The sequence below is a fragment of the Rhinatrema bivittatum genome, chromosome 5 (genome assembly GCF_901001135.1).
Source record: "Rhinatrema bivittatum chromosome 5, aRhiBiv1.1, whole genome shotgun sequence".
Classification (NCBI taxonomy): domain Eukaryota; kingdom Metazoa; phylum Chordata; class Amphibia; order Gymnophiona; family Rhinatrematidae; genus Rhinatrema; species Rhinatrema bivittatum.
In genome coordinates, this window is record NC_042619.1 from 295,451,365 (window position 1) to 295,471,706 (window position 20,342).

At 44.5% G+C, this 20,342-nt stretch overlaps 1 protein-coding gene across 2 annotated transcripts in view; it reads right to left on the reverse strand.

Moving 5' to 3' along the window:
* LOC115092810 (disintegrin and metalloproteinase domain-containing protein 9-like) overlaps positions 1-20,342 on the reverse strand; it is a 606,381-nt gene that overhangs the window by 379,066 nt on the left and 206,973 nt on the right. For both annotated transcript variants that reach the window (XM_029604139.1, XM_029604138.1), the window contains exon 8: positions 19,803-19,871. In XM_029604139.1, coding sequence (XP_029459999.1) covers positions 19,803-19,871 — 69 coding nt within the window. The remainder of the gene's footprint in view (positions 1-19,802; positions 19,872-20,342) is intronic.

Below are 20,342 nucleotides of genomic sequence, written 5' to 3' on the forward strand. Positions count from 1 at the left end.
TAAAGAATTATATACTGGTACTGTCTTCTTCTTTATCTGACTTAAGGGAAAAGGAGCTATTGACCCAGACCCCTCCATTGGACTTTGTGGTACACCGGTTTTGGACTAGATGTTGATAAAGGTGTGGAAGGAGTCCAAGTTACAGCCAAAGTGGGAAGGACCATTTCAAATCCTGACCACAGAAACAGTGGTGTGGACAACTGAGAAAGGGTGGACTCACCATTCCCGAGTCAAGGGACTTGTGGAGCCGCTGGCAGACCCTTCCCAATGGAAAGTGATAAACACAGATAATCCACTCAAGATAAGAATCACTAGAAAATTTTGCATGGTCATCTATATTTTGAACACTCTTTTGGGCTGGGATCCTGGTCCTGATGATAACCCTCTTTGGGACCCCGTAACCAGATTTAATATATTTATTTATTTATTTATTTTTTAATTTTTATATACCGATGTTCCTGTAAAGAATACATATCGCACCGGTTTACAAGGAACTGAACAGTCGCCTCCAGGGCAGAAATACATTAAAACAGTCGCCTCAAGGCAGAATACATTAACACAAGTATACAGGAAAACTATTAAAGAGAACTTTCATAAACTCAATTAAATGTAACTGGGAACCATAAATCAGGAACCATAAATCAGGAACATATGTACAGAGGTAGGTATATCGTCTGTCGCTTCACCAGATTTTAGCTCTCAGGGAAAGCTTGAGTGAATAGCCAAGTCTTTAGCTTCTTTTTGAATGTCGGAAGGCATGGTTCTTGGCGGAGGTCCGGTGGGAGCAGGTTCCAAAGATGGGGACCTGCAGTGGACAGAGCTCGTTTCCTCAATGAGGTTTTTGTTGGCTGGGTGTGAAGCATGTTCTGGTATGCACTTCTGATTGGTCTATTGGAGATGTGTTGCTGTAGTTGGAAGGATAGGTTGAGGGGGGAGATGTTGTGAAGAGCCTTGTGAATCATCATGAGGGATTTAAATTGTATCCTAAATTTTATGGGCAGCCAGTGAAGATTTTGGAGGATAGGGGTGATGTGATCCCATTTTTGGTGTTAGTGAGAATTCTGGCCGTCGCGTTCTGGACCATCTGAAGTGGTTTGATGGTGTTGGCTGGCAGGCCCAGGAGGAGTGAGTTGCAATAGTCCAGTTTAGGGAGGATGATAGATTGTAGTACCAAGCGGAAGTCTCGGACGTGTAGAAGAGGTTTTAATTTTTTTAAGACTTGCAATTTGAAGAAGCAGTCTTTGGTAGTATTGTTTATGAACTTGGTGAAGTTGAGTTGGTTGTCCAGAAGTACACCAAGATCTCTTACTTGTGGCGTGTGGTCGATTGATGTGAAGGAGAGTTGGGTGGAACTAGTTGGGTTGAATAGAGAGCACTTGTCTGGAGCTATTATGAGGATTTCAGTTTTGCTAGTATTTAGCACGAGGTTGAGGCTTGTTAGCATGTTTTTGATTGCCGAAAGGCAGCTGTTCCAGTAAGACCACGTTTTGTGGAGGGATTCCATTATCGGGATGAGGATCTGAATGTCATCCGCGTATAGGAAGTGTGTAAGCTTGAGGTTAGATAGTAGATGGCAGAGTGGAAGGAGATAAATATTGAATAGTGTAGGTGAAAGGGATGATCCTTGAGGTACCCCCAGCTTTGATCTGATAGGGAGTGATTCTTTGTTGTTAATCCTAACCTTGTATTGCCTGTTTTCAAGGAAAGATTTGAACCAGTTGAGCGCTGAACCTGTTATACCAATATCTGCTAGACGCTGAATGAGGCAGGTATGGTTCACAGTGTCGAACGCTGAGGAGAGGTCCAGTAAGACGAGAAGGAAAGGTTGACCATTTTCCAGGTTGATGAGGATGTTATCAGAAAGCGAGGCTAGTAGAGATTCAGTGTTCAGTGACTTTCGAAATCCAAATTGATTGGAGGTTAGAATGTCATTCTCTTCTAGGAATTCGGATAGTTGTCTGTTTACTACCTTCTCCATGATTTTTGCAATCATTGGGAGGTTGGCAATTGGTCTGAAGTTAGCTGGGTCAGTGGGTGGAAGGTTAGGTTTTTTAAGGAGAGGCTTGAGAATAGCAAGCTTGAGTTGGTCAGGGACTTGACCTTGGGAGAGCGAGCAGTTTATGATGTCTGCTATCGGTTTAGCGATGATGTTAGGAATGGAGAACAGTAGATTGGATGGGATGTGGTCAAGTGGGTGGGATGAGGGCTTCATCTTCCTAAGGATGTTTTCAATTTCTAAGGCGGATGTCTGCTCAAGGGAAGCCATCGAAGCTGTAGTTGCTTTGTATTGCATGTGGGTTGGGTGAGAGTGTTGTGTGCTGGTGGTGGGAGGGTAGTTCGGTTGAGGAGAGGGCACCTTGAGAGGAGCGAGGAGGGTGTCTATTTTTTTCTCAAAGTAGACCGCCAGTTCGTTGGCTTTGTTGGATGCTTGTGTGTCTGGTATAAGAGGGGTAGTTGGTTTAGTGAGGGCTGACACATAGGAAAACAGAGCTCTAGAGTCAAAGATAAAGTGGTGGATCTTTTTTGAGAAGAATTCTTTCTTGGTTATATTGATGATGTTTCTGTAAGAGTTTAGGCAAGATTTATAAGCCAAGAGGGTAATAGTGGACGGGTTTTTTCGCCACCTGTGTTCCTTACATCTGAGCTCTTGTTTGAGCGACTTCAACTCTGGCGTGAACCAGGGTTTCCTGTTGTCCTTTTCAGGATGGAGCAATTTCGTGGTCATGGGGCATACTTGATCAGCCACCCTATTGGTGATGTTGATCCATGAGGTAGTGGCAGTGTTGACGTCTGAGAGGTTTAGTTGAGCTAGTTCTTTGGATAAATGAGAGCTGAGGATTTCTCCAGTACAGGGTTTTCTGATGGCGACTGAGGTTGCATGTGTAGTTTGGGGAGGGTGTTCCATGATCTCTAGAGCCATGGAGATGATTCGGTGGTCCGTCCAAGGGACCTGTAGGCATGATGGATTGTTAACGGACGATATTCCTTCATTTAAGAAAATGAGGTCTAACGTGTGACCTGCCTTGTGGGTGGGTTCGTTGACAATTTGCCTGAACCCCATGTGGCCGAGGGAGGAGAGTAGGGTTTCACAGTTGGAGGAGCGAGGTAGGACGTCCACGTGCAGGTTGAAGTCTCCCATGAGGATCACTGGTTTTCCTGCATTAAGATGTTTGGCGGCTAGTTCAATGATGGGGGATGGGTCTGCCTCGAGAATTCCTGGGGGAGCGTAAATCAATCCGATTAGAAGGTATTTTGATTTGAAGAGGGCAAATTCGAGGTTAGCTGTTGTAATTGTGGCTTGTAGGGTCAGACCTAATCCTTTTTTGGCGGCTAGGAGCAGCTCTCCTCCTCTTTTTGTGTGAACTATTTTTTTTGTGAACTTTTTGTGTGAACTATTGCTGGATACATGGACTACAGAACCGGGAACATTCATAGTGTGGGAAGGGAGTTTTATGGATTAAGGGAGTAAGAATTGAACAAGGGGACATGTCACTAATTAAACCAAAAACTGGGGAATTGGTAACATTTTGGTACAACACTTATAAAGACTTGGGAGGTTAGAAGGTAACTGTGGTATTTCTTAAGGAAAAGGGGAAACAGAGTCTTCGAATACTTTGAATTAATTTGTGTAGGCGAACCTTTGGCTCCCACCTTAGGGGCCATAAGTCGGCATTTTCCTTGAGAAATCTGCTTAAACCTTCAGTTCTTATGTAGACAGAGGAATTAGAAATTGGAATATTAATACCATTGCTTGTGATGCATTAATTTTCTTTTGCTGGTTATATAGAGAAAGATTGTGTGGGGAAAAGAAATGAACATGGGGAGGGATATAGAGGGGATAGTTATGTGTGCCTTAACCCAAGAGAGAATGAGGTTGACATGGAGAATGGAAGGAATAGGGTATCCTCTTAAAAGTATTGATAGGGATGATGATAGAAGTTGGATGGCCAGGAGTGGAATCTAGGGTTAGCAGTGGTTACGCAAGAGTCCCTGGCCAAGGTGGCTCCCAGTATTGGACAGATGAGTATAGGAGCCCCATAAAGCTCACAATAAATTTGAATGCAAAAGACCAGCCCCAAACAGCTGTTTTCGATGTGTGCCAATTGACACTGTGGAAATGTTCCGTATCAGCAGTCATATGTAGGGAGTGACAAGTATATGTGCTATAATACATATTGCCCCACTTGGGAGCAAGTGGAGTGGATGATAGAGGCAGAGGGATGGGTAGCATCTGCTGGACACAGAGACAGATAATTGAGACAGTTAATTTCCATAGTTAAAGGCACAATTGATCCACAATGTTTTGACAAGAAATGTAATCAAATGTATCTGACAGTCACCAGGGCAAAGACAAAAAGAGGGAAATTACACACCAAGAAGTTTGGGATGGGTATATTAGTAAATGGGAAGGAAACATTACCCTGCTGCTTCCAGATATTGGTTGAAGAAACCCCAGACCTTAATACTAATTAGACATTAAAACCATTCAGACCCCCATTAAATGACCCCAAGATAGTGAAAGTAGTAATCATAAAAGACCTAAGCCAGACCATTTAGGATAGAAACAGGATTATGGGGAGGTAAATGCCTGGATGGAATGGATAAAATACACTGTGAAAACCCTGAACAAGAGCAACTGTTATGCTTGTGCTTCTGGGAAATCTACAACACAAATAGTGCAATTTCCTTTTGGTTGGAACAACAACCCAGAAGGACTGAAGTCTTGAGTGCCCTGTCTGCGCTCGGCCCGCTCAAGGGCCTGCTCACCTCGCTAGTTCCTCTGCAAGTCACGGGTCGGCCTCCCCAGCGGCAACCGCGAGCTCTTCCAGGCCTTGCCGTCCCGTGGCAGAGGTCGCCGGGCCTTCCACTGCGCACCAGGCCTCACGCCGGAGTTTGTCATTCTCAGTGGCATTGGCCACACCCCTATGCGCGCGCAGACCGCACGGCCTCTTGTAGGGCCAGCGGCGGGTCCTAGCTCCATGGTGCATCCTGATTGAACGTACTACATAAGAAGTTCCTGCCTGCACGTCCTTGCCTTGGCAATTGGGTCGGCACTGTAAGTGTACTAGTTTGCCTCCGTGTTCACAGTCTTGTTCCAGTCTCGTTCCAGCCTTGTTCCAGTGTCCTACTGTTCCAGCCTTGTCCAGCGTCCTCCTGTTCCAGCGTCTGTCTGTCCTGTCGCCCCAGGTTGTACCTTCGGACTGTCTCTCTCTGGTACTGACCTCTGCCTGTTCCTTGACCATTCTGCTCACTGCCTGGATCTTGACCTCTGCCTGCCTTGTGACCTCGTCTGACCTCTGGAACCTGACCCCTGCTTCGTTGACTACTCCTCGGACTGATCCTCGGAACCTGACCCCAGCTGCCATTGACCACATCTCCTGATTCTGGCTTTGTCCCTTGCCTTTTCATCGCCTATGCTGTACTGGCCTTCTCTGATCTTCCAGGCCTACAGCCTAGTGACCGTCCAAGCTCCCTTGCTGCTCGTGGGCATGCCTCTCTAATACCTCTCCGGGAGACCCTGCGAGGCCCACCTAAGTCCAAGCGGCCCGGGTCCCTACGGGCTCCACCTGGGAGTACCGCGGGCTTCCAGTGGAGAAGCTCCTCCAAGCCTCTGACTCCTCCTGTGCTCCGCTCCCTGGGGGCAGGTGCTTCTTGGTCCCTACCAGGGAGCCATTCTGCACTGCTCCAGGAAAAGGGTCCACCTCCAAGCTCAACATGAAGTGTATCCTGGCATTATATCAAGACGAAACGGCTTGGAGCAAAGTCACCTGTAAGCCACATAAGGGGCAATGGGTACCTCTAGTATTTTTTCCAACTCCTGGGAACAACAGTGCCTGCCTCTTACAGCGGGGGTCAGGGTTCGATCAGCAAGTGGGAGAACTGGATACCTGTACTGCAATATGAAATGTGACAGAATTGCTGGAGGTTGGAAACTACTAGAATTTTGTGAGTAGCCAAAGCAGACTTATGGTGGTACTGCAGAGGAAGAGTAATAAGACCTACACTGCTCACTAATTGGACTGGCACTTGCACAGTAGAACAATTGGCAATTCCATTCACCCTGGCATTTAGAAGGGAAAAAACAGCACAAAAGAATGTGAAGGGACACTTTAGGGACATCCTTTGATGAGAGGATATATATTAGGCCTCATAGGAGTACCAAGAGGAGTCCCTGATGTACAATTGTTAGATGACACTGAGGAATTAGAGGTACAGAAGGCTCAGGAAGTGCTTGAGGCCCTGGAGGCCACTTATGAAAGACTGTGAATGTAAGAGCAACAAAACTGATAAAGAGAAAGTGGGGAATTGTGAGCAAGGGCTCACTGATGTTGCTTTTATAAAGGATAATAGATTATAGAAATAGAATTGTATTTTTTTATTCTCTTATATTCTAATTTCTGGTAAAGAAACTTCTAGTTAGAAGCTGTAGAAGGTCGAGCTGCAAAACCCAGCCAGCACCCGCCCCCCCCCCATGCTGAGAAACACAAACTACGCAGTACTATACTTAGGCTGGCACATATAGTTACAGACAAGGAAAGGAATGTGTAAGGCTGTATCTCCTTCACATCCCTCCCTGCACCTGATTCTAACAAAGACTTTTTCATAGCAGTACAAACTAACAAGAAAAAATGCAATTTAGGAACAGCATGTGTGTGTTTTTCCAAAAAGCAATGTTATAAGCAGACAGGATGAAGGACGCAGCAAAAGTACATCCAATTTTTAGGTTAAAATTGAAAGTTGAAACTTGGCATTAGAATATGTTGTTTAAGCAAAATGTAAGGAGAAGAAATTGAAGCAGACACAGAAGCGTGATATCCCCATATTTGGAAGTCTGAAACACACGAGGGATACCTGAAGCAGAGATAACACTGAAATGAAGGCATCAGATAGGTTGAGCATCCTGAGATGGGGAGGAGTAAAATGATAAGTGAATGTACAATAGTGAGATGTTTTAGCTTTGTGGGTGTGCCTACTTCTGTATGACACCCGTACTTGCAAATTCATAAAATAAAGAAATAGATTGTCTCACCGACTCTTCATGTTCACTAAATAATTTTCTGAGAAGGTGCAATACCACTTCTTACAGCAGTGTCTCTGTGTTGCCTACACATGCACATCAAATTGCACTTGCAGTCAATGGGCATTATGATACCACTGCAAAAATATTAACTCATTTTATTTCTCACATCCCAGTGACAAAATCAGTCCTGTCAGGGATAGGGAAAGACAAAGCAGCAAGAACTCAAACTGTAGTATTGACTTAGGATAATATTGCCACTTTGGGTGCCAGTTTGCCACTTGAGATGCCATCAAGAGTTCATGTCACTGTTGCTAGAGCCCTCTTTTGGAACCTTGCGGCATTAACCTTGCTTTCATGCCCAAACCTTGACCCTGCAGTTTTCTTTGCCACTGTGCATTGTTGTCTCCAAGACCTTATGCAGGTCGGGGGGGGGGGCGGGGGGGGAGGGCTGCTTTGCACCTCTCATGTTGCTTTGGAGTCTTGAAGCCACTCTTTGTACTGCATAGCCCTTTTATCATTGCCTGCCTTTGGTCTGTTTCTGCCATCTTTTCTGCTTAGTTACCCCTCCATGTTGCCTAGAATGCTGATGCCAATTTTGGTGCCATGTTGCCACTCGAGATAACACCAAAAGGTCATGTCACTGTTGCTGGTGCCCTCTTTTGGAGCCATGGGATGTACTTCTAACACTTGCTTTGCTTTCTTCTTGGTTTGTTCTATTTTTCTTTCCTGGGGTGTTTTGTCTCCAATATAAAATTTTGAAAACAGTCCAAAAAAGAAAGAGGTTTCATTACAATGGCATAACACTTATTCTGTATTACTTCCTTTTCTTCAGCCCCTACACAAGTTCAGTCTGGTTCTCCCATCCTGTATGATGGTTAGTTACACTGGATTGGTTTATTCAAAAAAGCTCTCTGTGATAAAATGCCCCTATTTTTCCTCTTTAAAACTGTGTGGGACCAGGCTTTTACCCTGGTCCACCTTAAATCCCATAGAGGGGGAGAGCTGTATGGGCTGGACCCTGCTGGGCAGGAAGAGCTCTGAGGGCAGGACCCTGCAGGGACATTAAGAATGTGATCCCAGCTGGGATCAGGAGACCACCCCTATCTCCAGGATCAAGTAGCTCCTGAACCTCTCTGAAGTTGTGTGTGTATACTATCTGAGGTAAGGCTGTCTACTTTGTGTTAAAGTTCTGTATATGATAATAAAAAAAAGTTATGATTGCATTAGAAAAGGCTGGAGTCAGTGTGGTTTTCTGCTCCAGCCTAGGTGATTTGCTCGGTCACCCTCACACCCTCATTCAGGGGAAGAAATACTGACACAAGGCAAAAGATCCCCGAGAGAAACCATTTACTGTCCTAAAAGTCATAAGAGGTTAGAGTACTGAGAGAGAACTCATGCAAAACCACAAAATAAGGACATGCAAAACTAAATTTCAGCTACAGAATATAGGAAACATTTTCTATAAACAAAAAACCCCTCACAATTATAACCCCCCGTCTTTTTGAAACCAATACTTTCCATGACCACATTTTGCCATACTGCCTTGCTGTTGGATCCCGGACCTAGCACCTTGCTAGTTGGGGGTGGGGGGTGGGAGGAGGCTTTGCACCTATCATTGTGCTTTGGAATCTTCAAGCCACTCTTTGTGCTGTTTAGCCCCTTTATCAGTACCTGCCTTGTAGGTTTCTCCGACTCCTTTTTTGCTTTGTTCACTTTTCATACTACCTTAGGATACTAATGCCACATTAGGTGCCAGTTTGCCATTTGAAAGGCCATCAAGGGTTCATGACACTGTTGATGGTGCCCTCATTTAGAGCCTTGGAGTATTCTTCACACTTCTTCTGCTTCTTTTCTCCTCTCACAGTAGCTTGGTGAAATTCTGCCAATGCAGAGTACCCCTTTGCCCCAAAGGCCATTCATTGCAATTTATGTGCCACTATCCAGTCTCTCTCACCTTATGAGCTTCATACATGGTCTTAATTATATAAATGGACTTTAATAAGAGTCTTATGTAGTAGGGATGTGAATCATTTTTTGACGATTTAAAATATTGTCCGATATATTTTAAATCGTCAAAAATCGTTAGAGGCGATATTTAATAGGAATTCCCCTGATTTATCATCAAAAATCGTAAATCAGGGGAAGGGGGAGGGGAAGGGGGAGGGTAGGAAAACCGGCACATTAAAACATCCCTAAAACCCACCCCGATCCTTTAACATAAATCCCCCACCCTCCCAAACCGCCCCCAAATGTCTTAAATTACCTGGGGTCCAGTGGGGGGGGTCCCGTTGTGATCTTCCACTCTCGGGCGTCGGGCGCGTTGATAGAAAATGGCACCAGCGCTACCTTTGCCCTGTCATATGACAGGGCAAAGGTAGCACCGGCGCCATTTTGGTTCATGTTCCCCGACATCACGAGCGTAGAAGATCGCTCCCAGACCCCCGCTGGACCCCCAGGGACTTTTGGCGAGCTTGGGGGGGCCTCCTGACCCCCACAAGACAAGACTTTTTGGCAGGTCCCCCAGGGACCAAAAGTCCCTGGGGGACTTTTGGCAAGTCGATTCGAGCACAGGAGGTCGTTCCTGGGGGTCAGGAGGCCCCCCAAACTCGCCAAAAGTCCCTGGGGGTCCAGCGGGGGTCCGGGAGTGATCTTCTATGCTCATGACGTCGAGGAACACGAACCAAAATGGCGCTGGCGCCATTTTCTATCAACGCGCCCAACGCTTGAGAGTGGAAGATCACAATGGGACCCCCCCACTGGACCCCAGGTAATTTAAGAGATTTTGGGGGGGGTTCTGGAGGGTGGGGGATTTATTTTAAAGGTTCGGGGTGGGTTTTAGGGATGTTTTAATGTGCCGGTTTTCCCGCCCTCCCCCGATTCACGATTTACACGATATTTAGAAAAACAAAACCGCGACGATCCGATTCCCTCCCCCCCCAGCCGAAATCGATCGTTAAGACAATCGATCACACCATACACATCTCTATTATGTAGTAAAGTTTGAGGTTCATATATGAATTATTTTCTATTTATATGACAGTGATACTGTTATGCAGAAAGTGAAGTAAATGATGTTTCATGGAGAAAGCCACTTATTTAATATAAGAATATAATCACTATTATTTTTAAAGATGTATGCTATTGTATGTTTGCATGATGAGTGTGTATGTATGGATGGTCTGATGTGAGTGAATCATGTTTTGTAATTAGGATGACAAAAATATTTTAATATGCATTTCTCTGGGTGGTATCTTTTGTAAATATTTTGTTCATATGTGATTATCCTGGAATAAAGCAAAATTGCTTACCTTGTAATAGGTGTTATCCCAGGACAGCAGGATATAGTCCTCACATATGGGTGATGTCACCGAACGGAGCCCAGGCGGGAAAGCTTTCTGTCAAAGTTTCTAGAAACTTTTGACTGGCCCTGTGAGGCCACTGAGCATGCTCAGCATGCTATGATATTCTCTGCCACAGGTGTCTCTCTTTAGTCTGTTATATAGCATGAAGCGATAGCAAAAAATAAAATAATAAAAGGTAGGAGACCCAACTCCACGGGGTGGCGGGTGGGTTCTGTGAGGACTACATCCTGCTGTCCTGGGATAACACCTATTACAAGGTAAGCAATTTTGCTTTATCCCAGGACAAGCAGGATGCTAGTCCTCACATATGGGTGAATAGCAAGCTAGAGGCTGAGTCATGTTGTATTGAGGCAACATTGAAGTATTGTTGTTGAATGAGTCAGCCGAGGATCCCAGAACATTGGATGTAGGAGGAGTTGGGATTAAACAGGAAACAAGTTCTTTAAGACAGATTGTCCGTAGGCTGAATCTTGTCTTCCTTCTTTGTCTAAGCAGTAGTGAGCTGCAAAGGTGTGAAGAGAACTCCATGTTGCTGCTTTGCATATGTCTAAGATTGGCACTGAACGAAAATGTGCTACTGAAGTTGACATTGCTCTTACGGAATGAGCCTTTACTCGCCCTTGAAGAGGAAGGCCTGCTTGTTTATAGCAGAACTCTATGCAATTTGCTATCCAATTGGATAGGGTATGTTTACCCACTGCTTTACCCGGTTTGTTTGGATCATAAGAAACAAAAAGCTGAGTGGATTTCCTATGGACTGAAGTACGGTTTAAGTAGAAAGCGAGTGTACGTTTACAGTCCAGGGTGTGTAAGGCTGTTTCCCCTGGATGGGAATGAGGCCTTGGAAAGAATGTGGGTAAATTTATGGATTGGTTCAAGTGAAATTCCGTAACAACTTTGGGAAGGAATTTTGGATGTGTGCGGAGAACCACCCTGTCATGTAAGAACTTTGTATAAGGTTCGTATGTGACAAGTGCTTGTAACTCACTAACCCTTCTAGCTGAAGTAATGGCTATGAGGAAAATAGTTTTCCATGTGAGAAATTTAAGATTACAAGAGTCGATGGGTTCAAAAGGTGAGCGCATGAGACTTGTTAGTACCAAATTCAGGTCCCAGCTTGGGACGGGTTTTCGAATTGGTGGTTTGAGGTGAGTTAAACCTCTCATAAATCTACTTATGAGAGGTTGTGTAGATATAGGTGCATCTGCTATCTTGTTATGGTAAGCAGAGATTGCACTTAAATGTACTCTTATGGATGAAGTCTGGAGACCAGATTCCGAAAGATGGTATAAGTAGTCTAGAAGAGAAGTTGCGGGGCAAGTGAAAGGATTTATATCCTTTGCTGAGCACCACAAAGTAAATCTCTTCCATTTAGAAGCATAGTTTTTTCGTGTGGAAGGTTTACATGAAGCTATAAGCACTTGAGATATATGAGATGAAAGATTGAGTGGTTGTAAAATCAAGCTTTCAACATCCATGCTGTCAGAGACAAGGACTGGAGGTTGGGATGTCTCAACCGACCCTGATCTTGAGTAATGAGAGTGGGAGCTACTCCTAGACGAATTGGATCTCTGACTGAGAGGTCTAGAAGTGTGGGAAACCATACTTGTCGAGGCCAATGCGGGGCTATGAGAATCATGGCCCCCCTGTCCTGTTGTAGCTTCACTAGAGTTTTGGTTATGAGCGGTATTGGAGGATACGCGTATAACAGGCCTGAATTCCAAGGGCGAGCAAAGGCGTCCTTGGCTGGTTGGTTCTTCTGTCTGTATAAAGAACAGAAGTTGTCCACTTTGTGATTCAGAGGTGATGCAAAGAGGTCTATTGTCGGTTGACCCCAGCGTTGAAAGATCCTGGTTGCTATGGTAGGATCCAGGGACCATTCGTGTGGTTGGAAATGATGGCTGAGTCGGTCCGCCACTACATTGTGAATGCCTGCCAGATATGTGGCTCGTAGAGACATTGAGTGAGTCAGGGCCCAGCCCCAAATCTGTGCAGCTTCTTGACAAAGGAGATACGAGCCCGTACCTCCCTGTTTGTTGATGTACCACATGGCTACTGTATTGTTTGTTTGAATGAGAACAGTCTTGCGTGAAAGGCAATCCTGGAACGCATGCAGTGTGTAACGTATCGCTCGAAGTTCCAGAAAATTGATTTGATATGTTGCTTCGAGTTTTGTCCAGGTTCCCTGTGTGTGGAGATTGTCTATATGAGCTCCCCATCCCAAGGTGGAGGCATCCGTAGTTAAAGTAGTCTGTGGGACAGGTTGTTGGAAAGGTAGGCCTTTGCACAGGTTGTCCATGTTGGTCCACCAAAGTAGAGACGATCTTAGTTGGTGGGTCACTTGAATTAGATAGTGTAATGGTTGAATTGCTTGGATCCATTGTGACCTTAGAGTCCATTGAGTTACTCTCATGGCTAGCCTTGCCATAGGAGTAACATGAACTGTTGATGCCATGTGACCTAACAGAATCAGAAACTGATGAGCTGTGGTTTGTGTCCGTAAGGAAATGGACCTTGCTAACTGAATAAGGGTTTCTGCCCGTTCTATGGGTAGAATGGCCTTTGCTTGGATTGTGTTCAAATCTGCTCCTATGAATTGAAGCAGATGAGTTGGAGTGAGATGGGATTTTTGATAATTGATGAGAAATCCCAGGGAGTGAAGCAGAGCAATTGTTCGGTTGAGAGAAGTTATTGCTCCTTGTTGAGATGGACTCTTTATGAGCCAGTCGTCTAGGTATGGGAAGACATGGACACCTTCTTTGTGTAATTGTCCTGCTATTACTGCTAGACATTTGGTGAAGACTCTGGGAGTCGATGCCAGTCCAAATGGGAGAACTCTGTATTGGTAATGTTGAAGACCCACTGTGAAGCGCAGGTATTTGCGATGAGGAGGGTATATTGGAATGTGAGCATAAGCATCTTGAAGATCCAGAGAACAAAGCCAATCCTTTGCTTGAAGAAGTGGAAGCATGGTGCCTAGAGAAACCATCCTGAACTTTTCTTTCTTTAGAAATTTGTTGAGATTTCTGAGGTCTAGGATGGGACGTAGGCCTCCTGTTTTCTTTGGAATGAGGAAATATTTGGAGTAGAATCCCCTGCCCTTCTGCTTCCGAGGCACTGGTTGAATGGCCTTGGATTTCAGAAGGGTGGATAATTCTGTTTGTAATTGATGAAGTTGAGATTTTTGTTGTTGGCATGATGTTGGTGGAAATTCTGGAGGAATTGAAGTGAAATTTAGTTTGTAACCTCGGGCAACTATTGAAAGAACCCATTGATCTGAGGTTATGTTTTGCCAATTTTTGTGAAAAAGGGATATTCTGCCTCCAACTGGTAGGTTTGGTTTGGGATTGCAAGGTTGAATCTGTTCTCTGGTGTAATCCTCAAAAGCCTGTTGCAGGCCCTGTCTGCGCCGGTGGTTGTGGGCGGGCGGGTCTGGATTGTCTGGCTTGAGAATGCTGAGTTGGCCTAGTGGATCTACCTCTATTTGTTGGTTGGTAGTATTTGCATGGCCTGTAGTAAGAGCGTCTTTCATCTCTTCGTGGAGGACGACGAGAAGGCTGACCAACAGATTCTTGTGGGGTCTGAGACAGTTGTTTTAGTGTCTCCGTGTGGTCCTTGAGCTGTTGAACCGCTTCTTGAATTTTATCTCCAAAGAGATTGTCACCAAGACAGGGAAGGTCAACAAGCTTATCTTGAACCTCAAGCCTGAGGTCAGATGCCTTGAGCCAGGCCCACGGTGAGCAGTGATTCCTGCTGCTGCTGTTCTTGAAGCAGTTTCGAAGTTGTCATAAACTGCTCTTACTTCGTGTTTTCCTGCTTCAAGACCTTTTGATATAATTTCTTGAGCAGGCTCTTGGAATTGAGTTGGTAAGGAAGTGATGAATTGTTCCATCTCTTTCCAGAGATTTCTTTGATGTTGAGTTATATAGAGTTGATATGCAGAGATTTTAGTACTCAGCATGGAACTCTGGTAAATCTTCTTACCCAATGTGTCCAGGAACCTGTGCTCCCTGCCTGGTGGGATGGAGGAGTGTGGACGCACACGTTTAGATTTCTTCTGTGCTGATTCCACAACGACAGATTGATGGGGCAATTGATGTTTATGGTACCCAGGAGCTGGTTGAACAATGTAAGTAGTTTCTACTCTTTTGTTTACTGCAGGTATGGAAGCTGGGTGTTCCCAGATTCTTTTTTGAAGTTCCAGTAACACCTCATGTACAGGTATTGCTAGTACCTGTTTGGGTGGATCCACAAACTGTAGTACTTCGAGAGTTTGTGTTCTGGTATCCTCCTCAGCAGCCAATTTAAATGGAATGGAATCAGACATAGTTTGTATGAAGGATGAGAAGGAAAGATCTTCCGGAGGTGACTTCTTTCTTCGGTCAGGAGAAGAAGGATTGGACATGAACTCCTCTGAGGAAAATTGAGAGGGTTCATCATCCCAGGAGTCTTCTGATTCCTCTCTATAAGTTGTTGGAACTGGAGGGGCTGGCAGCCCGGAAGGTCCAGGTTGTGGATCGAGGAAAAAATCAGCAGATACCTTCCTTTCTGTAATAGGTGGTAATTTGTCGATGACGTTTTGGTATCTTTGTAGGAGGCGATGATAAAATGCTTCATCGTGGACCTCCTCCGATGGAATAGGTTGCTGCAGAGATGCAGTCGTTAGATTCGTTGATGGAATTTGAAAAATCATCGATGTAGATTGAGTCAGTAGCCTCGGTGTAGTGGTTATAGTATCCGCCGAGGATCTTGAGGGAAAAGATGTTGTTGTCATCGGTGTTATCACCGGCATCGATGGTGTAGGTAGAAGCATCGGCATCGATACTGACGGTGAAGGTATCAGCATCGATGGCATAGCCATCGGCATCGATGCTGGAGGCATCGGCATCGATACTGAGGGTATCGGCATCGATATCGAGGGTATCGGCATCGACTCGGAGGTCGGCATCGACAGGCCTGTCGGAAGTTGTTGCTCTTGAAGAGCTTGAAAAACAGCTTGTTTAATCATTGCAGACAATTCAAGCTGTGGTGTGAACGAGGGAGCCGATGGTGTATGCGATGGTAGTGCAACGACCATCGATGACGGTGTTGGTGTCGGTGACAGCGAAGGCCCAATCACCGGCGTGTCTTGGTTTTTAGACCGCTTTGGCATCGACTCATCCTGGGACGGTGTTTCGGAGGATGATCGATGGCGATGTTTAGTTTTGGATCGTTCTCGCAGAGAGTACAGAAGATGGCGAGGATGAACGGTCCCCCGATCCATTCGGACGCGGTTTTTTAAGGAGAACTTTCTTTGTGGCGCCAGCCGGAGACGACCTCGGTGCTTTTGAGGGAGAAGGAATTAGTTGAAGAGAAAAAAGGTGTTCCATCTTCTCTTGCCTGGCCTTTCTTCCCTTGACTGTCATTTCAGCACATTTCTCACAGGAATTGACATCATGTTGTTCCCCGAGGCACATTACACACTCCGAATGGGGATCGGTAATAGACATAGTTCTGTTGCAGACCGGGCATTTTTTAAAACCGGTCGCCATTTTTGATCGACGGCCGTCGATGACGAACGTGTGTGTGTGTGAAAAATTTTCAGCCGAAAATTTCTTTAAAAAAAAACAGTACTCACCAGCCGGCGAGGCAGAAATCTTCCCGTGATAGAGAATATTTAGAGAAAATGACTTTTCAGTCAAAAACGAGATTCCCAACGGTAAGGCTATCGGTCCGCAGTGCGAACGGCAGCGCGGAAAAGTGAAGACTAAAGAGAGACACCTGTGGCAGAGAATATCATAGCATGCTGAGCATGCTCAGTGGCCTCACAGGGCCAGTCAAAAGTTTCTAGAAACTTTGACAGAAAGCTTTCCCGCCTGGGCTCCGTTCGGTGACGTCACCCATATGTGAGGACTACATCCTGCTTGTCCTGGGATAAAGCTTTGTGATATTTTCCTAATAACTGTATGTAAAATATATGGGCACACTTTCTTTTGAATTATATCTTTTATAATAGAGTGAGAAGCCCTTTGTATATTTCTTTGCAGTACTAAGTGTTTTTCACTATACATATATATACATTTTTTTTTTTAATTTATTATTTTGCTATAGCGATTTTCATGACAAGAATCACATCAAACCGGTTTACATTTAACAATGTGTGTAAAGTATAGAGAACTTGAACCACAGTAGCAAGAGAGTGGTTAGGAAAGTGCAACAGTTACAATAAAACAGGGTAATGATAACTGGGATCTGGAAAAGAAAAAGTGGGGAGATAACTGAACAGGAAAATATTTACAAGGTAGCAAAATTGATTCCTAAATGATATTTACAGGGTAACACAATCGATTCCAATAGAGTGCAATTGTATAACAAATGATATTAATAATACGGTAAAGGAGATGACAGTGAAGTTAGAGATTACTTATTTAAATCAATTTTTTCTGATAAAGTGTGCTGTTGGGTGGGGTTCTTACATATATATATATGTACACATATACAATCTATGACGGTAACTTTAATACTGGCGTACGGGTATATATGTGCGCATTTGCTGGCTCGCGTCCAGAGACACGTCCTTTTTATAACATATGAGCATATATGCGCGCATGTTTTAAAACAGCCTGGATGTGCAAATATGTGCATTTAATTTTAAATAGATGCACACATGTATGCTCAAATGCATCTCCCATGTAAGTGGGGGAATTTTATAAGGGACGCAAACCAGTGCCATAGCTAGTTTTCTCAGTTCATTCCCAGTTAACCAAATTTAATTTATTAGCCTCCTTTTCCACCTGTTAGCCCCAACCCTTAAAACCCCACTGACTAGATTTTTTTTCTACTTAAATGTCATCCATAGCAGTAGTAAAGTTACACAAGGGACCCAGGGACCCCGGTTCGTGCCTTTGGCCTTCCCCCAACACACCCCAGCCCCGCCCCTTTTTCTAAATTTTTGACTTGCGCACAAAGTGGGAGATACATGTGTACATGGGCGGCTCATAAATTCTGAATGGCGTATGCCGGTCCAACTTATCTCTCGGCTTTGGCGCACGTAGGGCTTTTAAAATTCACTTACAAAATTATGAGCGGATTTTTTTTAAAAACCTGCACATAAAAAATGGGGGTTATACGCACAGCCAGGCCTTGTGCTCGCTGCGCACATTTTAGAAAAGGCCCGGACGTGCACATAACCCCCGTTACGTGCACAAGAGCCAGGCCTCTCTGAAGGGACGGTCCAGGACAGCGCCATTCCTCACTGTCCCGGCTGCCGGCCCTGAAGTAACTTGCAAAATAAAAGGTAGAAAAAAAAAAAGAAAGGGTTTTAGAGGGTGGGGAGGAGAGGGGAAGGGAAGTTAGGGTAGGGGGTAGGAAAGTTCCCTCCCAGTCCGCTCCTTAATTGTAGCAGACTGGGAGGGATCTGGGGAAGGCCTCAATGCATCGCCGCACGAAAGTTGCCAAATTTGACACCTCCCCCCCCCCCCGATTTTTTAACATGCACGCACTGGCAGCCAGGACATATATATATATATATATACACACACTTAGATAGCTCTGTCACTGTAGGTCTTTATTATATAAAATGAACAATTTTTAAAGGTTTCTCAAGCTTTATTAAACTGCTGCTTTAAATACAATAGGTTTCAATTGTCAGGGGAGCACTTCCCAATTTCATCCTTAAAATATTTTGTTTTCTAAAACTAACCATATTGTAATGCATTCCAGCAGCATGAAGAAAGACAGCAAAATCCAATTGGGAAGAATCAAGAAGGGCAAAAAGCAGTTAACAAAAAGCTGATTGTACAGAACAAAATTGGAATCCCTAGAATGCTCAAATGAGAGAATTTCAATGCAGATTCCTTCCCATTGCCATTAACATTTTATTTTCACCCAATAGCAAAACTGAGAAAACAAAACAAAACAAAAAAATAATTTACGTCAAACAGGTGGACACTACCAAGAAGACTAAAACCTTTCTTCCGATTTGGGAACTTTATATTCAATCGCTCCCTCACAAGAAGCAGAGTATGCTTTTGAATGACTTTACTGGGACAGTTCCATTGGAACCCGCTTAAGGACTTCATGAGTAGCCTTCCAGAGGGAGGGGGATGTTACTGCGGGAAGTTGGGGATTGGTTGGGTTACTGGTCAGAGCAACCCAGTGCTCCTGAACTGTTTGATTGTTTGCTTTTGGAAAACCAATAAAACAGATTTAAACATAACTATTAAAACTAAGCAGATATAGCCCGAGTTTCATAGAACTGCCAAAAAGAGGCTATCAAAAAAACCTGTGCATTACGACCTATAATTAGTTTGTAAAGGACTTTAAGCCTAATTTAAGTTCAGGCAAAATTGTAGCAAAAACAGAGCAAATGCCCATAAGCCAGTTTTTTCACATGATTTTGAACTTGTAATTTTTTTCCCAAAGTTTTAATTTCCTCTTAGAAAAAAAAAAAAGAGAGCAGAATAATGCAGGAAATCAAGATTTGATTACTGAGCCCTGTTTCTGGTTCACAGGAAGTCTTTGGGGGTGAAGGAGTCTCCACCATTGCATAAGGATGACACCTAGTGATCAGACTCAGGATTTCAGAAGAAGTCATGATCTGTGTCACCTGGTCAAGGACTGTTGCTACCACATGAGGTTTGGGAGGGAAGGAAGGTGTTTAAAAATTAGGGAAACTCACGAAGGCTCATGGCACTGTAGTTCAAGTAAAGGCCTGCTCAGATTGAGCTGGAAGTTCAAAGGAACAAGAGGAAACTTCTGCACTTATGAGTAAATTTTAAAACCTACACGTGGGCATCCATGTTAGTGCGCTACCCGGCACGCACACATGGACGCCCGATTTTATAACATGCACGCGCAAGTGCATGCATGTTATAAAATTGAGGGTCAGCGCGCGCAAGAGGGTGCACACTAGTGCATCTTGCGCATGCCGACGCCCGCGGCCTTCCCCTGTTCCCTCTGAGGCCACTCAGATTTTGAAGCAGCCTCGGAGGGAACTTCCTAACCCCTAACCTAACCTCCCTTCCCCTTCCGCCCCCCAGCCCTATCCTAAACCCCCCAGCTTTTATTTTACCTCTTGTGCCTGCCTCTGGGCAGGCGCAAGTTGCGCACTCTGGCAGTCTGCCGGCACGCAATCCTCTGACACAGCAGCAAATGGCCACTGTGCCATTTGCTGCTGTGTCCCGCCCTGCCCCCAGGACTGCCCCACCCCTCCCCTTTTTCGAAGCCCCGGGACATTCGCGCATCCCAGGGCTTTAAGCACATCGCCGGGCCTTTCTAAAATAGGCCCAGCGTGCATAGGGCTTTGAAGATCCAGGCCTTATCTCTTCTCCCCAACAAAAAATAGTTCAAAAGGATTAACAATGTCATTTAAAAAGGCAGAACCAGTAAAATATTTTTCTTATGCTTAAAATAAAGTATCAGGAAAAATAGCAACTTACAGTGTCAGCAAGACTAACATAGTCGATAACTTCCAATATCATGGCAGTTTCATTATTGACATTTTTATACTGTAAGGGAAAAAACAGAAAGAACAGTGTTCTTTTTTCTCATATAATCTCTTTTTTGCAATTTACACAATTACTGCCTACTCCCTATTCAGGGATGTTTGCAGATAGGTCAAATAAGGCATGCTAAAACAGACGTCCAACCTCTCATCTTACCTCCCTTCCTCTTCCTCTTAGCAGTTTTGTACATCCCATTGGTCCTGAGTCCATCTGGCTACACGCTAAGAAATGGAGAAATTACATACCTGATAATTTCGTTTTCCATAGTGTAGACAGGATCAATGGGTATAGTGTACTCCTGATAGCAGATGGGAGATTGAGTCAGATTTCAAAGCTGACGTCACTCTACATATACCCATGCAGGTAGCTTCAGTATTCTCCTCAAAAAGCTACTGTGGATATATGTGTGCATTAAGAACTTGATTAACTTGATTAACTAGGACTGATTCAACTGATTTCCAGGTTGGAAACCGC